This window comes from Spermophilus citellus, assembly GCF_964194105.1.
Source record: "Spermophilus citellus genome assembly, chromosome: 7".
NCBI lineage: Eukaryota > Metazoa > Chordata > Mammalia > Rodentia > Sciuridae > Spermophilus > Spermophilus citellus.
Window position 1 is genome coordinate 112,030,781 of NC_138188.1, and position 15,366 is coordinate 112,046,146.

At 50.6% G+C, this 15,366-nt stretch overlaps 1 protein-coding gene across 2 annotated transcripts in view; it reads right to left on the reverse strand.

Annotated features, from left to right (window-relative positions):
* Window positions 1-909: 909 nt before the first annotated feature.
* BDH1 (3-hydroxybutyrate dehydrogenase 1) overlaps window positions 910-15,366 on the reverse strand; it is a 50,131-nt gene continuing 35,674 nt past the window's right edge. For both annotated transcript variants that reach the window (XM_081302835.1, XM_081302836.1), the window contains exons 5-7: window positions 11,505-11,646; window positions 4,487-4,639; window positions 910-3,095 (exon numbers count right to left, since the gene is read on the reverse strand). In XM_081302835.1, coding sequence (XP_081158961.1) covers window positions 2,626-3,095; window positions 4,487-4,639; window positions 11,505-11,646 — 765 coding nt within the window. In that variant the 3' untranslated portion in view covers window positions 910-2,625. The remainder of the gene's footprint in view (window positions 3,096-4,486; window positions 4,640-11,504; window positions 11,647-15,366) is intronic.

The window sequence follows — 15,366 nt, forward strand, 5'->3', positions numbered from 1 at the left end:
CTTCTGAAAAGGCCTAACTCCAAATAGTCACATGTGGGGCTAGGGCTTCAACATATGAATCTGGGAGAGGGGACATGCAATTCAGTCCGGAACGTGGCACAGGGCCTAGTATAGGATAGCTGCTGACTAGTACCTCCTACTTCAGAGATGGGCATATACTTCACGAGGCCCTGGCACGGAGCTGCAGGACTCAGGGCATGGGTCCCCAGGCCTCACTGAGCAGGTGACCTTTCTAAGGCGAGGATATTGGAGATGCAGTTTCTACCAAAGGCAGGGCCTGAGGACATCATTTGTTCCCAGCAGGACTGGACAGTGAGAGCCAGTGGCATCTTGTGGGAAGTCCCCACCCCAATAAGAAGTGGTAGCCCTCTGTAGGCACACAAGCCCCGAGGTTCTAGTTGCTCAGAGACCCTAACCAGTTCAGCTCTCCCATCTGTGCATGCCACTGTGTGCAATGACGGTGAACAGCACCACTCAGAAGACTTGTTTTGACCTCGTTTTGTCCCAACCCACTGTGATGATAGGTGAGTCACTTTCCCTCTTTGGGTCTCAGTTATGTCACTTATGAAATGGGAATAACCTGTTCTGCCCTCCCCACTTATCTCTTGTAAAGGTCAAAACTAGATCCTGCCAGGTTCTAAGCTGCCAGAAGGTGAACGGAAAACAGGAAATTTTAATTAGCACTGAGATTGGAAGGAAGGTACCCTGGACTTTTTAATCACTGGGATACAAATTAAAAACCAGAACAGGCTGTGAGCCAACCCAGCAATCCTGTTTATGACTGAAGACCCTGACAGACAGACGTGGCTTCTCCAGAGTTCTGTTTACTGCTGATCAGGACTCAAAGCATGTGGCCATCCCTACCTCCCTCTAGTTCCCAGGAGTGAATGCACATGTGTAACTCCAGGCATCAATCCATTTTCCTTTATTAAGCATGAAAACAAATCCTCCCAATATGTACAGTGTGATTTTGAAAGCCTCTGCTGGAGGCCAGCATGGTGGTACAAAAAAAGCATCTCATTGATATGTAAATACAATGGTTATCAAGAGTCCACTCTGGGCTCTGGAGGCCCTGCCTCCCTCCTGCCCCCTAGGCCCTCTCTATCTCACCCTGCAGTCAGGAGCTAAGACAGAGCATCCCTGTTGAAGACAAGGGGACAAAGGCCCACCAGGCCAGCTGAATCTGCTCTTTGTGAGCCACCCTGCCTTGGCACTCTCTGTGCCCATGGCCTGTTCCAGCTGCTAGGAGACCCCTGCTTTCTCCTGGCACCATGCTCCAGGGTCAAGCCAGGCAGCTGCTAAGAGGGCAGGAATACTGTTTCTAAAGGGGCCTTGCTTTTTTTTCCCCCCAGGCAATCTCCCAGGTGGGAATCACACACCCTTTGAGAGACCTCAGGCTTTCATGGAAGTTCAGAGTTGGGGCTTAGCTGCAGAGGAGTTGGGCTCCCTCTAGCGGCAGGCCTAGCTCTTCCTGGGAGAGGCGGAAATGCTAGTTTAATTTGATTTTCAAAGTTGGCACTCAGGACCTCCCAGAGGCTTGCAGTCACCTGGAAGATGGTGGTCCCTGTTTGGGTCCAAACATCCAGGTCCTGCTCAATTGTAGGGATGGTAGGCTTCAAACACAAACTTGAGAAGTATAAATATGGCCATAGCGGAAAAACAAGCCATCAATGAACATGTGTGAATACACATGTGTGTGTGATTGTGTGTGTGTGTACCACACAGACAGACAGGCACCCAGACCGCCACTGGAAGAAGGTGCCACAGTACTGGCCTTGGCACTGATGCTCCATCTGCAACCCCAGTCAGTACCAGTCCCACTGCAGGTGAAACCAAGGTTACCAACAAACTTCCCTCAACTATGGAGCACTTCCACACAAGTCTAGACCAAGTCCTCAAAGACAATGGAGAAATCTCAAATGAAAATCTCCAGAATGATCCACACCCCTGCCATACAGCCTACTGTCAATCACTGGCTGCCCGCTGGTCATATAGCACCATGGATGTGCAAAGAGGTATACAGTGGGCACTTGGTATGCAAAGCTCAGGTGAAGACAGAGGTGCCAGAGGATTCCTGGATAAAGGGATCCAAAGTGGCTCCGGAATGCAAATGGGAAGGGTTTGTACATCTGTGGCAGAAAAACAAAACATGGGCCACTCCTAAGCAATAAAAGGGTTAATTCATGTGTTCTCTCAGAGCTACAGATTATTTGTACAGAAGAAAAAAAATCCGTCCTTCTTTACTCATGAGGCAGGTTTAAAGATCAAATTTTTTTGAACTGATGTTTTTGGCTTAAAATGTAAAGGAACCTGGATTCTATTCTAGAATAAATCTGTTTTTAATATAAAGACATTTCTCCAAAAATCTTTGTATGAAATAAACTTTAGACAGATACACCATGTTTGCCCTGAGGCTTAGTTAGGGCCCGCCACCCCATCCCATTTGTGAAGGCCTGAGCTACTCACCACATTAACATGTCAGGCTGAGTTATCCCCTCTGGTTAATGCTAAAATGGGGCCTCCTAGGACATGAGATAATCCACAAGTGGTTAATCAAAAGGTGACTATATGAGTTCCCTCCCCCATTCTCTTCCCTCCCTCTAGGGCTCCCCAAAAGGTCACTCTTCAGTGTATATAAATCCTGTCAGAGACAGCACCAGGCAAGTGGGTCATGATCTGCATTCGCAGCCACCAATAGTAGTCCATGGGGTGGTAGCGGGTGTAGGGGGAGGTGGCTGTCAGGGCGTGTGTGACAGCATCAATGACGGAGGATGTGTCTGTGGAGCCGCTGTTGCAGTAAGTCTCCATCTTGGCGATCTTCTCATCGAAGTACTTCCTGCCGTAGTCCTTGCGGACAACCTCAGGGAGCTCGTCCCACATCTTCTTGGCAATGGCCTGGATGCGCTCGGGGCTATAGAGGCTGGTGGCAGCGATGAAGTTGCCAGGTTCCACCACACTGACCTTCACACCCAGCGGGTACATCTCATAGCGCAGGCAGTCAGAGAAAGCCTCCACCCCAAACTTGGTGATGCAGTATGGGGAGCGGGCGGGGTTGGCCATGCGGCCCAGCATGCTGCTGATGTTGACGACACGGCCTACAGAGAGAGACAACAAACACCTGCTCAGGTGGCACTGCCCTGCGATGCAGAGGCCTGACTGGAATTGCTTCTGAACCACCCAGGGTCAGGGGACCTTTTATTTTGGTAGCCAGGGCCAGCTTGGGCCACCCATCAATGTGAGCATCCCTGATCTTCCCTGGCAGCCCAGCTGGGCCAGGCAGGACAGGGAAGGAGAAATGAGCGAGAAGCAGGCCTGCATACCAGGAGGGCACAGCATAATGGACAACACACAACTAACTCGAAATCAGACTGAGCTCAGCCTGGTGACCATACCTTGGTGGTGCCCATGTGGATCTGTGTGCTCTCTTCAGGCAAGGGCTGATGCTGGGCAGCCTAAAGCTTCCTCCTTACCCTCACGGAGCTTAAAATTCAGCTCACCCAGTAAGATGTGCAGATAAGTGACTTGCTAAGTATGTGTTGACCTGCGGCAACACGAAAGATGAATGCAGGAATGTAGATGGTAGATCACCTAGAGCCGAGGCTGGCACTGATACGGAAAGCCCTGGGGCTCAGAGAGGGTGCTGGGGTGCTCCATTCTCCAACTCCTCACTGGATAGAGCCCAAGATAGTCAAAGAGAAGCAGGCTGGGGCATGGGCAGGGATTCCCATGCTGATGACATGAAGGCAGAGTCTTGGGCACTAGAAAAGTGGTGACTTTGAAAAGTCTCTGCCACAGGCCCAGCCTTGGGGTGACAGGGACCTTCCACATCCCCTCTCAGCCCTGAGAGCACACCCAAAAAGGCTTACACAGTCTGTCCTGGGCACCTTGCGGAAACCTCTTAAGCTCTAAGTCATGGAAGAGTTTGGGTTTCCTTTTAAAACCTATGGCTACCCCTGTGTTCATTCCTGCTGTTGCTGGGGCTTTGGGATAGATCTGTGGGTCTTACCTCAATTGTTTGCTATGCCAGGGAGAAAATCAGAACCTGGGACTCTTGTGTAGTTTGCTTATATTCAGCTATCCAATATGGTTTGGATATTTTGTCTATTTTCCAAATTTCTAATCTTGATTGTTACTATTTTTAAATTTAATACTACATCTGTCTCATTTTTTGCTTTGGTGTAACAACCCACAGAATGGATACACTAACATTTATTTAACTGCATGCTATGATACAATGACGTCTATATGCAGCCTGCGCACAGAGTCCAAAAATGGCCGGATCCTGCTATACCTGGATACATAGACTGCTGACCTATCATCTGCTCTACTTCCTGAAAGCCACATATCCCTGCCTGCCACCATCTGTGGGCCCAGCGTGGCCCCAGGAGTCAGGAGCTCAGCCTTGCTAGTATGGACATTGCCTCTGGCAGGATAGGTCTTTCATTATGGCAGGTCCAGGGTCAGGCAGGGGCTATCTTCTACTCACCTTTGGCTCTTCGAAGGAGGGGAAGGAAGGATTTCGTTGTCCGCACCGTGCCCCAGAGGTTTACTTCCGCCACCTCCTTGTAGGTCTCCATGCTGGTGAACTCCACCTCCCCAAATGTCGAAATGCCCGCATTGTTAACCAGCCCCCACATCCCTGGACAGGAAAGGACAGAACTTGGTCACTATGTAGGAAAAGCCTCAGACATCAACCATTACCTTCAGTCCACTCTGCCCCCAACTGTTGTCTCTTTTCCCCATCTTCCTGGCCTCTTTCCCAAAGCTCTCAGGAAACTTCTAGAGTCACCCAAGAAGGACAGGAGTTAGACCAATCTGAAGTCCTGGATGTCTGGAATGACCTTCAGTCTGGAGCATCCAGGCCTCTGGTCACCTCTGCCTGAATCAATCCTCGGAGGCCATTATAACTCAGCCCTGCCAGGGCTCCCTCACCTGTGCCTCACCTCACCTCCACTCTATGCCACTCATTTCATCATCACACCCTGAACCTATTTTTTCCTTCTTGCCTCTGAGCTCTCATTTATATCTTCCCTCTTTCCAGAAGCCAAGGAAACTTGAAAATTTTCCAGACCAAGCGCCCTCTGGAGAACCATCAAGGGGCCCAACCTTCAAGACACAATAAGTTAGGGGCTCAGCCAAGCCATGCTGGGTCAGGCCCAGTGCTCTTGAGACCCTCCTAACAATGACTCCATTCTCATCTTCCTCCTCTGAACCATGACACTGTTGGTTGTTAGATGTCAAGGCCCCATGACTCAGTTCACTAATATCCCCTGTGTTTCCCTGTGCTCTTTGCTAGCAGAGACCGTTTCCTTAGCATGAGCGACACCCTGGGGCTAAGAGCATACACACTGTCATGGTGTACTTGGGTTGATTCCTGCAAGTCTAACAAAAGACGGCTGACTTTTGTGAACTTAGAGAATACTGGTCCTAGAGAGTTCTTGTAGTTTATTTAGTCTCCTAACTAATCAGCTAGGGACACTGAGGTCTTGAGGAGAAGGGACAGATGTAAGTTTAATCAGGAAGCTGAGGCAGAGCCGGGGGGGCTACAGGCATTAGAGAGCCTTGTTTTGAGGACCTTCTTGGGGTTTAGTTTTGGGGGCATAAGGGCTGCATAGGCTGGGGCCTTAGGACAGAGTCAGGCCCAGACTCTCTGTTGTGGAAATTCTCAGAGCTTGTCTCCTGGGGTTCACTGTCCAGCTAAAAGTCCTGAGTTTTTCCCAAGGCACAGTTTCAGCACTGAGCTCCCCTGTCCCCTGTGGGAACTGGGCCTGGCCTGGCTTTCTCAGTTCATTAGGGAAATAAGCTTGTGTAAATGTCAGAGTAATTACTCTCTAGCTGTTTTCCTTCCATAGTCCCCAAATTAAAGCTTCATCTACTGACCTCTGGTGCCTTCTCCTTCAATTATGGAGAATTAAGGACATTTATTAAGGAAAGGAAATTACTAGTTAACAAAGCCTCTGTGAGGAGCTATTCCACTCTCCATGGCTGCCTGCCACTGGGGCCTCCCCTCTCAGCACCCTTCGTGACCTTGACCTCGACCTTGACCTCCTGACCTTGAAGCCTACCTACTGACATAAAAATCATTTCTGCAACCCACAGCTCCCACCTTCTCCCTGTCCCCACCCCTGCCTCTTCCCAGGCCCCAGGAAGAACAGGAAGCCTCTCCCTGCGATTGTGGCCAACACTTGGGCCTATTCCTCTTCCTACTGCCATGCTGGAAACCATTAGTCTTACACAGCTTCAGCTTTTTCCTTGTTCCCTGCTCCTTCCCTTTAAAACTGTACACATAAAGTGCTCAATAAATGTGTGTTGGGTGAATGACTATCTATAATACCATGTCTCTATATCCTAAACAACCTTCTTTAACCCTACAGTCTGCCCTTCTTCCCTCCACGGCCAGGCTTCTATGAACACTCTGCCCTCTGCATCCCCTCTGACACCACTCTGGGTTCCCAGCCCCAGCCCAGTTGACCCTTTCTGGGTCTCCCTTTCTAGTCTCCAGGGGCCAGGTGCTGAGGACCCTGACCCCTAGTCTTCAGTTTCCTCCACCTATCTAGGACATGAGTAATCCTAATGGCTCCTGAATGCTCACTTGTTCCTTTGGCATTAATGACACCCTAGCATCTCTAGCATCCTCCCTGATACCCCAAAAAGAGGTGTCCTGCAATGTCCAGTCCCTGGCCTACTTCTCCTGAATTATGAGGTAGACTTCTGTACTTTGTGGAATTTTCCAGGGATTTTGTGTTTGATTCATGTGGGACAATATCACCTGACTTTTTCCACCTGAAAATAAAACAATTATATCTGACACTACTATCCAAAGAAGCTTAATTAAACTTGACCTGTGAAAGCATGCTACTCCTTGATTATAGCTCTGCTGACTTGACAAGGGGTAGTAGTTGACCTGGTATCTCTCAGACAATGCTCTAAATAAACTCACAGCATTCCTGCTGGTCTGGGTGACAGCTGTTTTTCTGGAATAGTTCCCACATCATCTCCATGTCCATGGTTCCCACATCCCTTCAGGAGTCAGCCCTCTCCCCGCAACCCCAGCTGCTAGGTCCCACAGATCCCCATCTCACCCTAGCCACCACCAACACATCAAACTCCCAAGCTGCCAAGCCTGCTCCTCCCCTTTGTTAATGGCTTCACTTTCATCTTTGACTACTTCTTCACTTCTCCCCCACCTAAGGAGTCCCTGAGGACTGTTAGTGTGGGAAGCCATTCTAACACGTGATTGGGTGACTCCCGTTAAGGGCCTGAGGCGCTTTGGCTCTGTCAAAGCTTTCCCGACCCTTTCCTGATGAGAGAGCCCATCCGTGTGGGGGTGTGCCTGACCACTGACCCCGGGGACCCAATCACTGACCCTGACCTTGGAGTGCAGCCCCCCCTCAACCTTCATTGGATGGAATTCTCCCCTGAATCTCTTGTTCCCCAATAAAGGGCTACTCCCAGGTGTGTTCACTCTCTCTCTCTCCTGCTAGCCCTGAGTAATCCTCGCTGCCCTGCTGGGCGGCTAGAGGTGGGAACCAGAGAGGTGAGCCGTCTCGGACCTAGCAATATAAATAAGGTACTGTCTGTGTGTTTTATTTCGATCTCTTCTAACTAACTTTATGCCTAGAACCTCATTAATGAAACCACTGCACAGGCCGCGTGGTAGATGTTAGTATCAGAATAACAGCCCTGAACTAAGTAAGCACTTTGCTAATCTCACCTGATCAGCTCATTAACTCACCTGATCCTTATAACTGACCTATAAAGTAGATACAATTCTCATATCTGGAGGAGGCAACTGAGGCCTAGGGGGGGTGAAGCAACTTGCTCAGTGTTACCCAGCTAGCGGGTGGGAAAGATGGGATTTGGATTCAGGACAGTCTGGGGACACAACCCTTATACTTAACCCCATGCCGATGCTGTTTTTCTTTGCTGTGTTCATTAGAATCAGTTCTATTTTCTTGTTTCCACCTGTAGTAACTCTTGTACTATAGAGAAGGCTCCTCCCAGGTCTCCCTGTTTTGGTCTCTGTCCTTCATCTCTACCCATGACCCCTCAGCCAGGCCATCTTCCTCCCATTAGTCACTTCCTCCTCCTAAGGTTCCCAGTTGAGTTCCTGCAACTCAGTATACAAGGCCTTTCCCAGCCACCCTCCCGTGTATTCTGCCTCTCTAGATCTGAACATGTCCGGCTCCCCACTCCTCAACCTGAGAACAGCTTTTGTTGAGGTTCTATCTGTGTTCCTGCAGTGATCGGATCTGGGCATGAGTGTGGGGCAGCTCACAGTGCATCCTGCTTCACAGATGGAGGCGAGACCCACCCAGGTGATGGTTCACACCCAAGTCACACTTCAATTAAGAGGCAAAGCCCAGGGCACTTGCCTGGTATGTGTGAGGCACTGGGTTCGATTCTCAGAACCACATATAAATAAATAAAAAATAATAAAATTCTATCAACGATTTAAAAAAATTTAAAAAAATAAAAAAGAGGCAAAGCCCAGGGTAAATACAGTTTCCCACTCACTTCCAGAATGAGGATGGGGGATAGGGCCCTCCCTGCCCACAGCATAATACCCCCAAAGCCATAACAGCCCTTGAGAGGTTTTGTCCTGAAGCCACTTGGCTGGTGTCCAACCACAAGTTCATCCTGCCAGCACGCTGCCTTCTGCTCCTCAGCACACTACCGAGTATACAGCAAGTACTCAGTAAATGTTTACTGATTGACTAGTAAGTAATGATGCCAAGATCAAACCACACCCACAGGCTGCCCTCTGATCCTTTGGCCCAGCTTTCCCTTAGGATGAGGGTAGGGAGGGTGGTCAGAGGTTCCAGATGTCCAGTCCCTTAGAGTCTTGCCAGGGAAAAAAGGGGCTGGTGGCAGATGGCTGGACCACCCTAATCAAGACAATTCCATTCATCTTAACCCCCAAGGCTGGTTCCCCAGGCTTTGGTAGCAACTGTTCCATGGAGCCAGAGTGACAGACAACAAACTTGCCATCAAAATGTGCCCCAATATCCAGGGGTGGGGAAGGACACCTCTTCTGAGAAGTTCCTCTCTGGGTAGGATGTGAATCAGAGGTGGCCAGAACTGGTGGAAAACTCTGGGAGAGCGCCATCTGGAGTTCAGAGCCAGCACTGCCCGAGGAGTGGGGATGGGTGCTGCCTTACCAGGAAAAAGCCAACCAGAGCCAGAAGGGAGGAAGGGGAGTAGAAATGAGGGGGAGGAAGAGAAAGAGGGGAGAGAAAGAAGGAGGCATGCAACCACATATCTGACAGATTTATTTTTTCTTTTGGACCTAAAAGATTTCAGATCCTTTTCCAAAAATTTCAGTATGGGTTAAGGAAGGCTGTGATGAGTGGTTTATTAAGCCCTCCCCAGAATGCCTCATGTGGAAAAGGCAGGAGGGAAAAGTCTGTGTGTTGGGTGCTGGGTTTAAGCCTAGATGCCAGGGCAGAGGACAGCACCTCCCATTGTGTGGCTAGGGGCGTGGGGGACCCTGCCTTGCTGGGCTAGTCTAACTGGCCAACCCAGTACAGGGAATGGAGGTGGCTCTGCCCCAGTGTCCTGGCCATTCTGTACCAGGTCCCCCCTGACAATTCCTTTCCATGAGCAATTTAAATCACCACAAGCCCCACAGGCTGCAACCGCTGTGGCTTTATGGCGCTGACTGCAGCTGTTTTCTTGCCTGATGGTTTATGGGGGCAATTTCCCACCTCCTGGGGGGGGGCAGAGAGGGCGGAGCAGATTTACCACTGCTGGGGTGAGGCAGGCTCTGCACTCGGGCTGGTAATCATCCCAGTGGGACCCATCCTGCCTTTTCTTAATGGGACAGGAGCGCAGGCTCTGCCTGTTAATTATTAAACAGATGTTCAGTAACTCACAGGCGTCTCCTCAGAGAACAGTGCTCAAAAAAAAGGATGTTGTGGGGGTGGGGGTGGCACTGGGCCTGCTGAGGGGACATCAGTGACAAAATACCTGGAAAGCAACAGCTTGTCCACAGACAGCCACACAGCACAGGTGGGATTCTCAGAGGTGACAGCATTTCCACCTGACCCACCCATGCTCAGCACAGAAGGCACAGCACAGGCGCTGGCCATTCCCCTTCCATCCTCCCCATCAGGGGAATGGAGTCACTGCTTAGGAGAGCTGCCTCCAGCCCACTGTGCAGAAAAGCAGAGAGCTAGATGAGGCACCCTATTTCTGCCTGGGCTGTGAGAACACAAAGGTCAACTGCACGGACTCACTCTTCTGCTCTTCCACAGATGCCCTGAGCTGCCAGCTGAATGGTATCCCAGCCATTGCTGCCCTGGTCTGTATGCATGGTGCCCCTTGGAGTTGGTCAGCAGAGCTCTTCCCATCAAGGTCTTCCATGTGGCTTAAATGGAAAACACTTGGGGACATCTGGGTGCTTATGCTACAGGGACCTTCTGCAGTATTTGACCCTGTTGGTTATTGGATCCCCCAAACTTTCTGTTCCTTTAGCTTTGGGGCACTCTATCTAACCTCTCAAACAAACCTGGCCCCTAAATATTCACAGTCCCCAGAAGTCCTCCTGGACACTCCCCCAAGTGTCCCATGGGCACTTCAGTGTCTTCCCGCACTTCAACCTGCTCCTGCAACTGAGGACACCAGGAATGTAGGACAGAGACCTCTTGCGTCTCCCTTGTCCCATGCCCAAGTCATCAGGCCCCTCCAGTTTTGCCTTCTCAGCACTCCTGAGCCTGATCCCTCCCCTTTTCCAATGCCCACCACCCTGCCTAGGACTTCTGAACCACATGCCCCTTCAAACCACCCTCCACGTTGCCAATGTGACATTAGAGTGAGTTTCACAAACAGACCCCTCCAGACCATCTCCTCCAGACAACCCCTTTGATAGCTCCTGAGGGTCCTAAGGAGGCAGCCATACTCTGCTGGCCTAGCACCCAAGGCCCTGCTGACCTCCTTCCCCAGCCTCATTTGCTGTCATCACCTCCACCAGACTCTACCCTGGGACCAGACCACTCACCAGGGCCCAGCATCCTGGGCCGCTGCCCACCATTGTCCATGCTTCCTGCTCCTGGGCTGGCCTTCTCCACCCTCTGTTACACTGACCCATTCCCACCCAACTCCCAAGACTGGATGCATCCTGGTTTCCTGTGCTATCCTACCTCTCAGTGTGCGGCTCCCTGATGTCATAACATTGTCCCTCTACAATGTCCTATATGTCCTCAGGGACAGACTGTGCCTGGGTCATCCTGAGTACACAGCCCAGAACCTGGCCTAGAATGGGCATCCAATGAGAACTGACTGAACTGGCCCAAACCAGTGCATACCCATCCAGCTCTCCTATATTCCCCAAATCGCCTTCTGGCAGGTTTCACACTGCCCTATTGCACAGGTGTGTTGAACTTGATCCACTTCCTACTCTGAGCAGGAGGAAGAGTTTAAACAATAAATAAAGGAGACTTTGGGCAGGATACCAGCAAATGGAGGAGGACATTTAGGACATGCCCCCTCTGAATGGCCCCTACCTTTCTCAGGATCCTTCAGGCTTGAGTGGACGGTCTCCACTGCTCTCTCCACCTCCTCATTGTTGCAGACGTTGAGCTGGATGGTTCTCAGCCGGTCACTGTTCAAGCTGTCCAGCTCCTTCACACCAGCATCCCCCTTGTCCTAGGGAAGAGAGAAAGGCTGCATTCACCTCCCACCTTCCTACCCTGGAGCAGACTTAGAATGAGGACACTGCCAAGGCAGGGGCTGACCGGGGTCCCTGCCAAAGCCTCGGGTTTACTGACAACAACACGTGGTATTCTCCGGAGGTGTGGCCAAGCTGGCCCACCAGCAGGTAGTTCATCACCTGCCCCCCACCACTGGTGACTTCTAAGCATCAAGCTAAGTGCTACAGGGGTACTGTGAGCAGGACAAAAACCTTGCTCCATGGCCACGCTGACAGTTCAGAGACTTGGGTGGGTATTGGACCCTAGCAGTAGAGCACATGCCAGTTGCTACTCTTTTGAGTATGAAAGCCCAGAGTTGCCAGATGCTCAGATTTTTAAGCTAGTAATTGGTATTATGTCTAATTTTTTAATGTTTGGACAAATTATTCACCTTGGAGGGAAAAAATTATGTGGGCCTAAGCATGTCCCCAAGCCATGTATGACAGAGGCTGCCAGTTTGCTGTCTTTGACCAGAAGGGCCCATTAAGCCCCACGTGGTAAGAGGCCAGAGCCAGGTTCCAATTCCAGTTTAGTCAGTAACCAGGCTCTGTGCCCTCAGGTGTGTCCCTAATAGAGACTCAGTTTTTCTGGCTGTAAAATAAGAACAGTGATTAGATTAATAAAATAAGGAAAGAAATCTTAAAGCAACCTGCTAAACTATAAAGCACTACACAAATTCAAGTTTTATTAAGCATGAGAAAAACTGTCACTCATTTGGCAAACATTTCTCAGGCCTCTGTCGTATTCTGGCACTGCGAGAAGCGAGAGACATGAAGATAAATTAACTGTGTCCCTGTCCTTGGAGTCACGTTCTGGGGAAGGAGACAGATGAGCAGGCTGACAGATGTGCTGGCTGTAGGGATCCTGTTGGAGGTGGGCAGAAGCACAGAGGGAGGGCAGTAGGGACACCTTCCAAAGGCAACAACATCTGAGGACATGAACAAGAGGGGGCTCATGGGAATGGAGCCCTTCAGGAAGAGATAAGAGGACCCCACCGTGAGCCATCTGTTGCAGTCAGTGCAGAGACAGAAGGAAGTGGGGGTTGGAGGGCTGGAGAGGTGGACAGGGTCTTCATGGGAGCACTGGGCAGCTGCTACAGAGGTTTTCTTTCTTTTAGTACTAGGAAGTGAACCTGGGGGTGCTTAACCACTGAGCTACATCCCCAGACCTTTTTTACATTTTATTTTGACACAGGGTCTCACTAAGTTGCTAAGGCTGGCTTTGAATTTGCAATCCTCCTGCCTCAGCCTCCCAAACCACTGGTATTACAGGTATGCACCACCTACAGGGTTTTAATAAAAGTAGAATCATTTGCTGAGTGTGTATGGTGCCAAACACCACACTAAACACCTGATATGCCTTCTCCCATTAGCCCTCACGTCACAAGGTGGCTTGTGTGACCACATTTCATCCTATGCGCGGGCATGCTTTTTTTCAGAATAGGGATGACCTATACTTGATGTAAAAACTAATCTTCACCAATCATAACTTAATTGGCAGTGATTTTTCTGAGTGGTGCATGGAATAATGATGCCCTGACAGGAGGACCAGAGTAGCTGCCAGAGAATGAAGTAAGAGGAGAAGTGCCTGTTCCCTGGCCCAGGGCTTGCTGGGGCACTGAAGCAAACATCCCAGACCATGGCACAGCAGGAAGGCCAGGATGGTCAGCACGTCAGGGTTGGAAAGTTCTCCTCAGACTGAATCTTGTAAGTGGTTTGTACCAGGCAGGCCCTACCCTGGGCTGGGGAATCCATATCATGCAATTTCAAAAGGAGGGAGGAGAAAATAGTGGAGGAACCATATCGTGGAGCCAAAGGTGCTGGAGACGATTACTCTGAATTAGGGGGACGTGATTAAAGATGCCCTGCTCTATGCATTCCCAGGGAACATAACCAGGGCCAAGAATTAAGTTCAATTCAAAATGAGGGGTGAGTTTCTCAGTCTGGAGATGGCATGGACTGCCAGGGAGGAGTTTAGGCAATGAGGCTGGAGAGAGAAGACGATGGTGTGGGGGTCAGGTTGATCTCCCTCTGACATCATCTCTTCCAGCCCTAAACTATCGTCATCTCACAGCTTGGTTTTCATCTCAAGCCTCCCTAGTGAAAAAGCAAAGTGTCAGGACTCATGAGTCTCTGCCCAGGCCTGGAGCCTGGAAGACCCGTTACACCCAGTCCCCTCTACACAGAGCAGCCAAGCTGGAGGCTTGGTAGGCCTAAGGCTCAGGCCAAAATCCCCCGGATGAGTCAATCTCCTTGCCCCCAAGATGACAGGTATCTGATCTTTAGGGCAGAAGCCCTTGTGCTGTCACTCTCTCACCGGGCTCTACCAGAAAAGGACTTCCGGAATGACATCTCCAAGACCAGGGAGCCAGGAGCAGTGTCCACAGACACCTCTTTTCAATGGATGGCATACAGGCACCAGGAAAACATAAATCCTGCTTAGCATAGTCACCCATGTGGTGGCCCCACAGACGCCCCTCAGAGCAGAGCCCATGAGGTCTTCTGACAAGGGGTTGCTAGCATCTATGGAGAGCGTCAACCTTGATGCATGAGAGGTATCTGAGTTGCCTTCCTCCTCTGGGGACTTTGTTAAACCTGTTGCCATTGCTCAGCCCTTCTTGACCCCTACACCAGATCTCTCCTCATACCTCAAACCAACATCATGACGATGTCCCTGCAGTCCCCAGGGGAAGACCCTAAGTCCAAGTCAGCCTAATTCAATCTGGCCGCTTGCCTATAAAGGGCTTTCTCTGAGAGGAAATAAAGGGTTAATCCCACTGCTCACCACTTCGGGTTCAGCATGTGGACTACCTCCCCACCCTCCCCAGGAACCCTCACCTGCTCCTGAGCAGCCTACTGCTAATCCTGTCAGACATGCCAAAGGGCCAGAGACTGCGAGAGCTTGCCCTAGCCTCCCAAGCCACCTGCTGCTTCTGGCTGCAGATGATGGCAGCCCGTCCGCTTAAGGACTCACCTGTACTCAAGCCAAGGTCTCACTGCCCAGCCACGGAACTCCCTGGTTCTCCTCAACAGGCCTCCAGAGTCTGCTGGACTGTGTCTTGATGTCCAGAAACAAGCTCTGGTCCTGCCACGTGGTGCTGGTGTACTTGGTTTACTGATCAATCCACTTCTTCCTCTCTATCCCTTCAGCCTCACCTGTCAGCTATTTTCTTCCACCCCAGGATGAAATTTCAGGTAAGTCTTAAGAGTTTTTCTACTCATTCACAGATACAGGCAGGCACTTTGTTTTGGTGGAGTCCGGCTCAGTCCACAAATCAAATAACTCCAGTCCAGCCCAACCTGTGTGGACACCCAAACTCCCAACTTGTATCCTACTCGAAGCTAACCCCTCACTAGGCCAGAAAGAGTATGGGAGGCCAGAGGTTCTTTCTCCCTCTTTCTCCCCACTTTCTAGCTCCTCCTCTCCTATTCTCTTCTCTCTAACCCTCCCAAGGTTAGGCACAGGGGCCGGCAATGATCTACTGTTGCTGCCCTGACCTGGCAGACACCCAAGAGCTGGCTCTTCCTCCCTGGGGCACTTCTGAGGATTCTGCAGAGATCCTAACTAACTCTGGAGACCTCTGACTATCATCCTATGGTCAAGAGAATGCCTCTTCCAGCTGGGCATCTTCTTCCTCATCCCTGGGCCTCAGGACAGACCTTCCCAACGGTCTTCC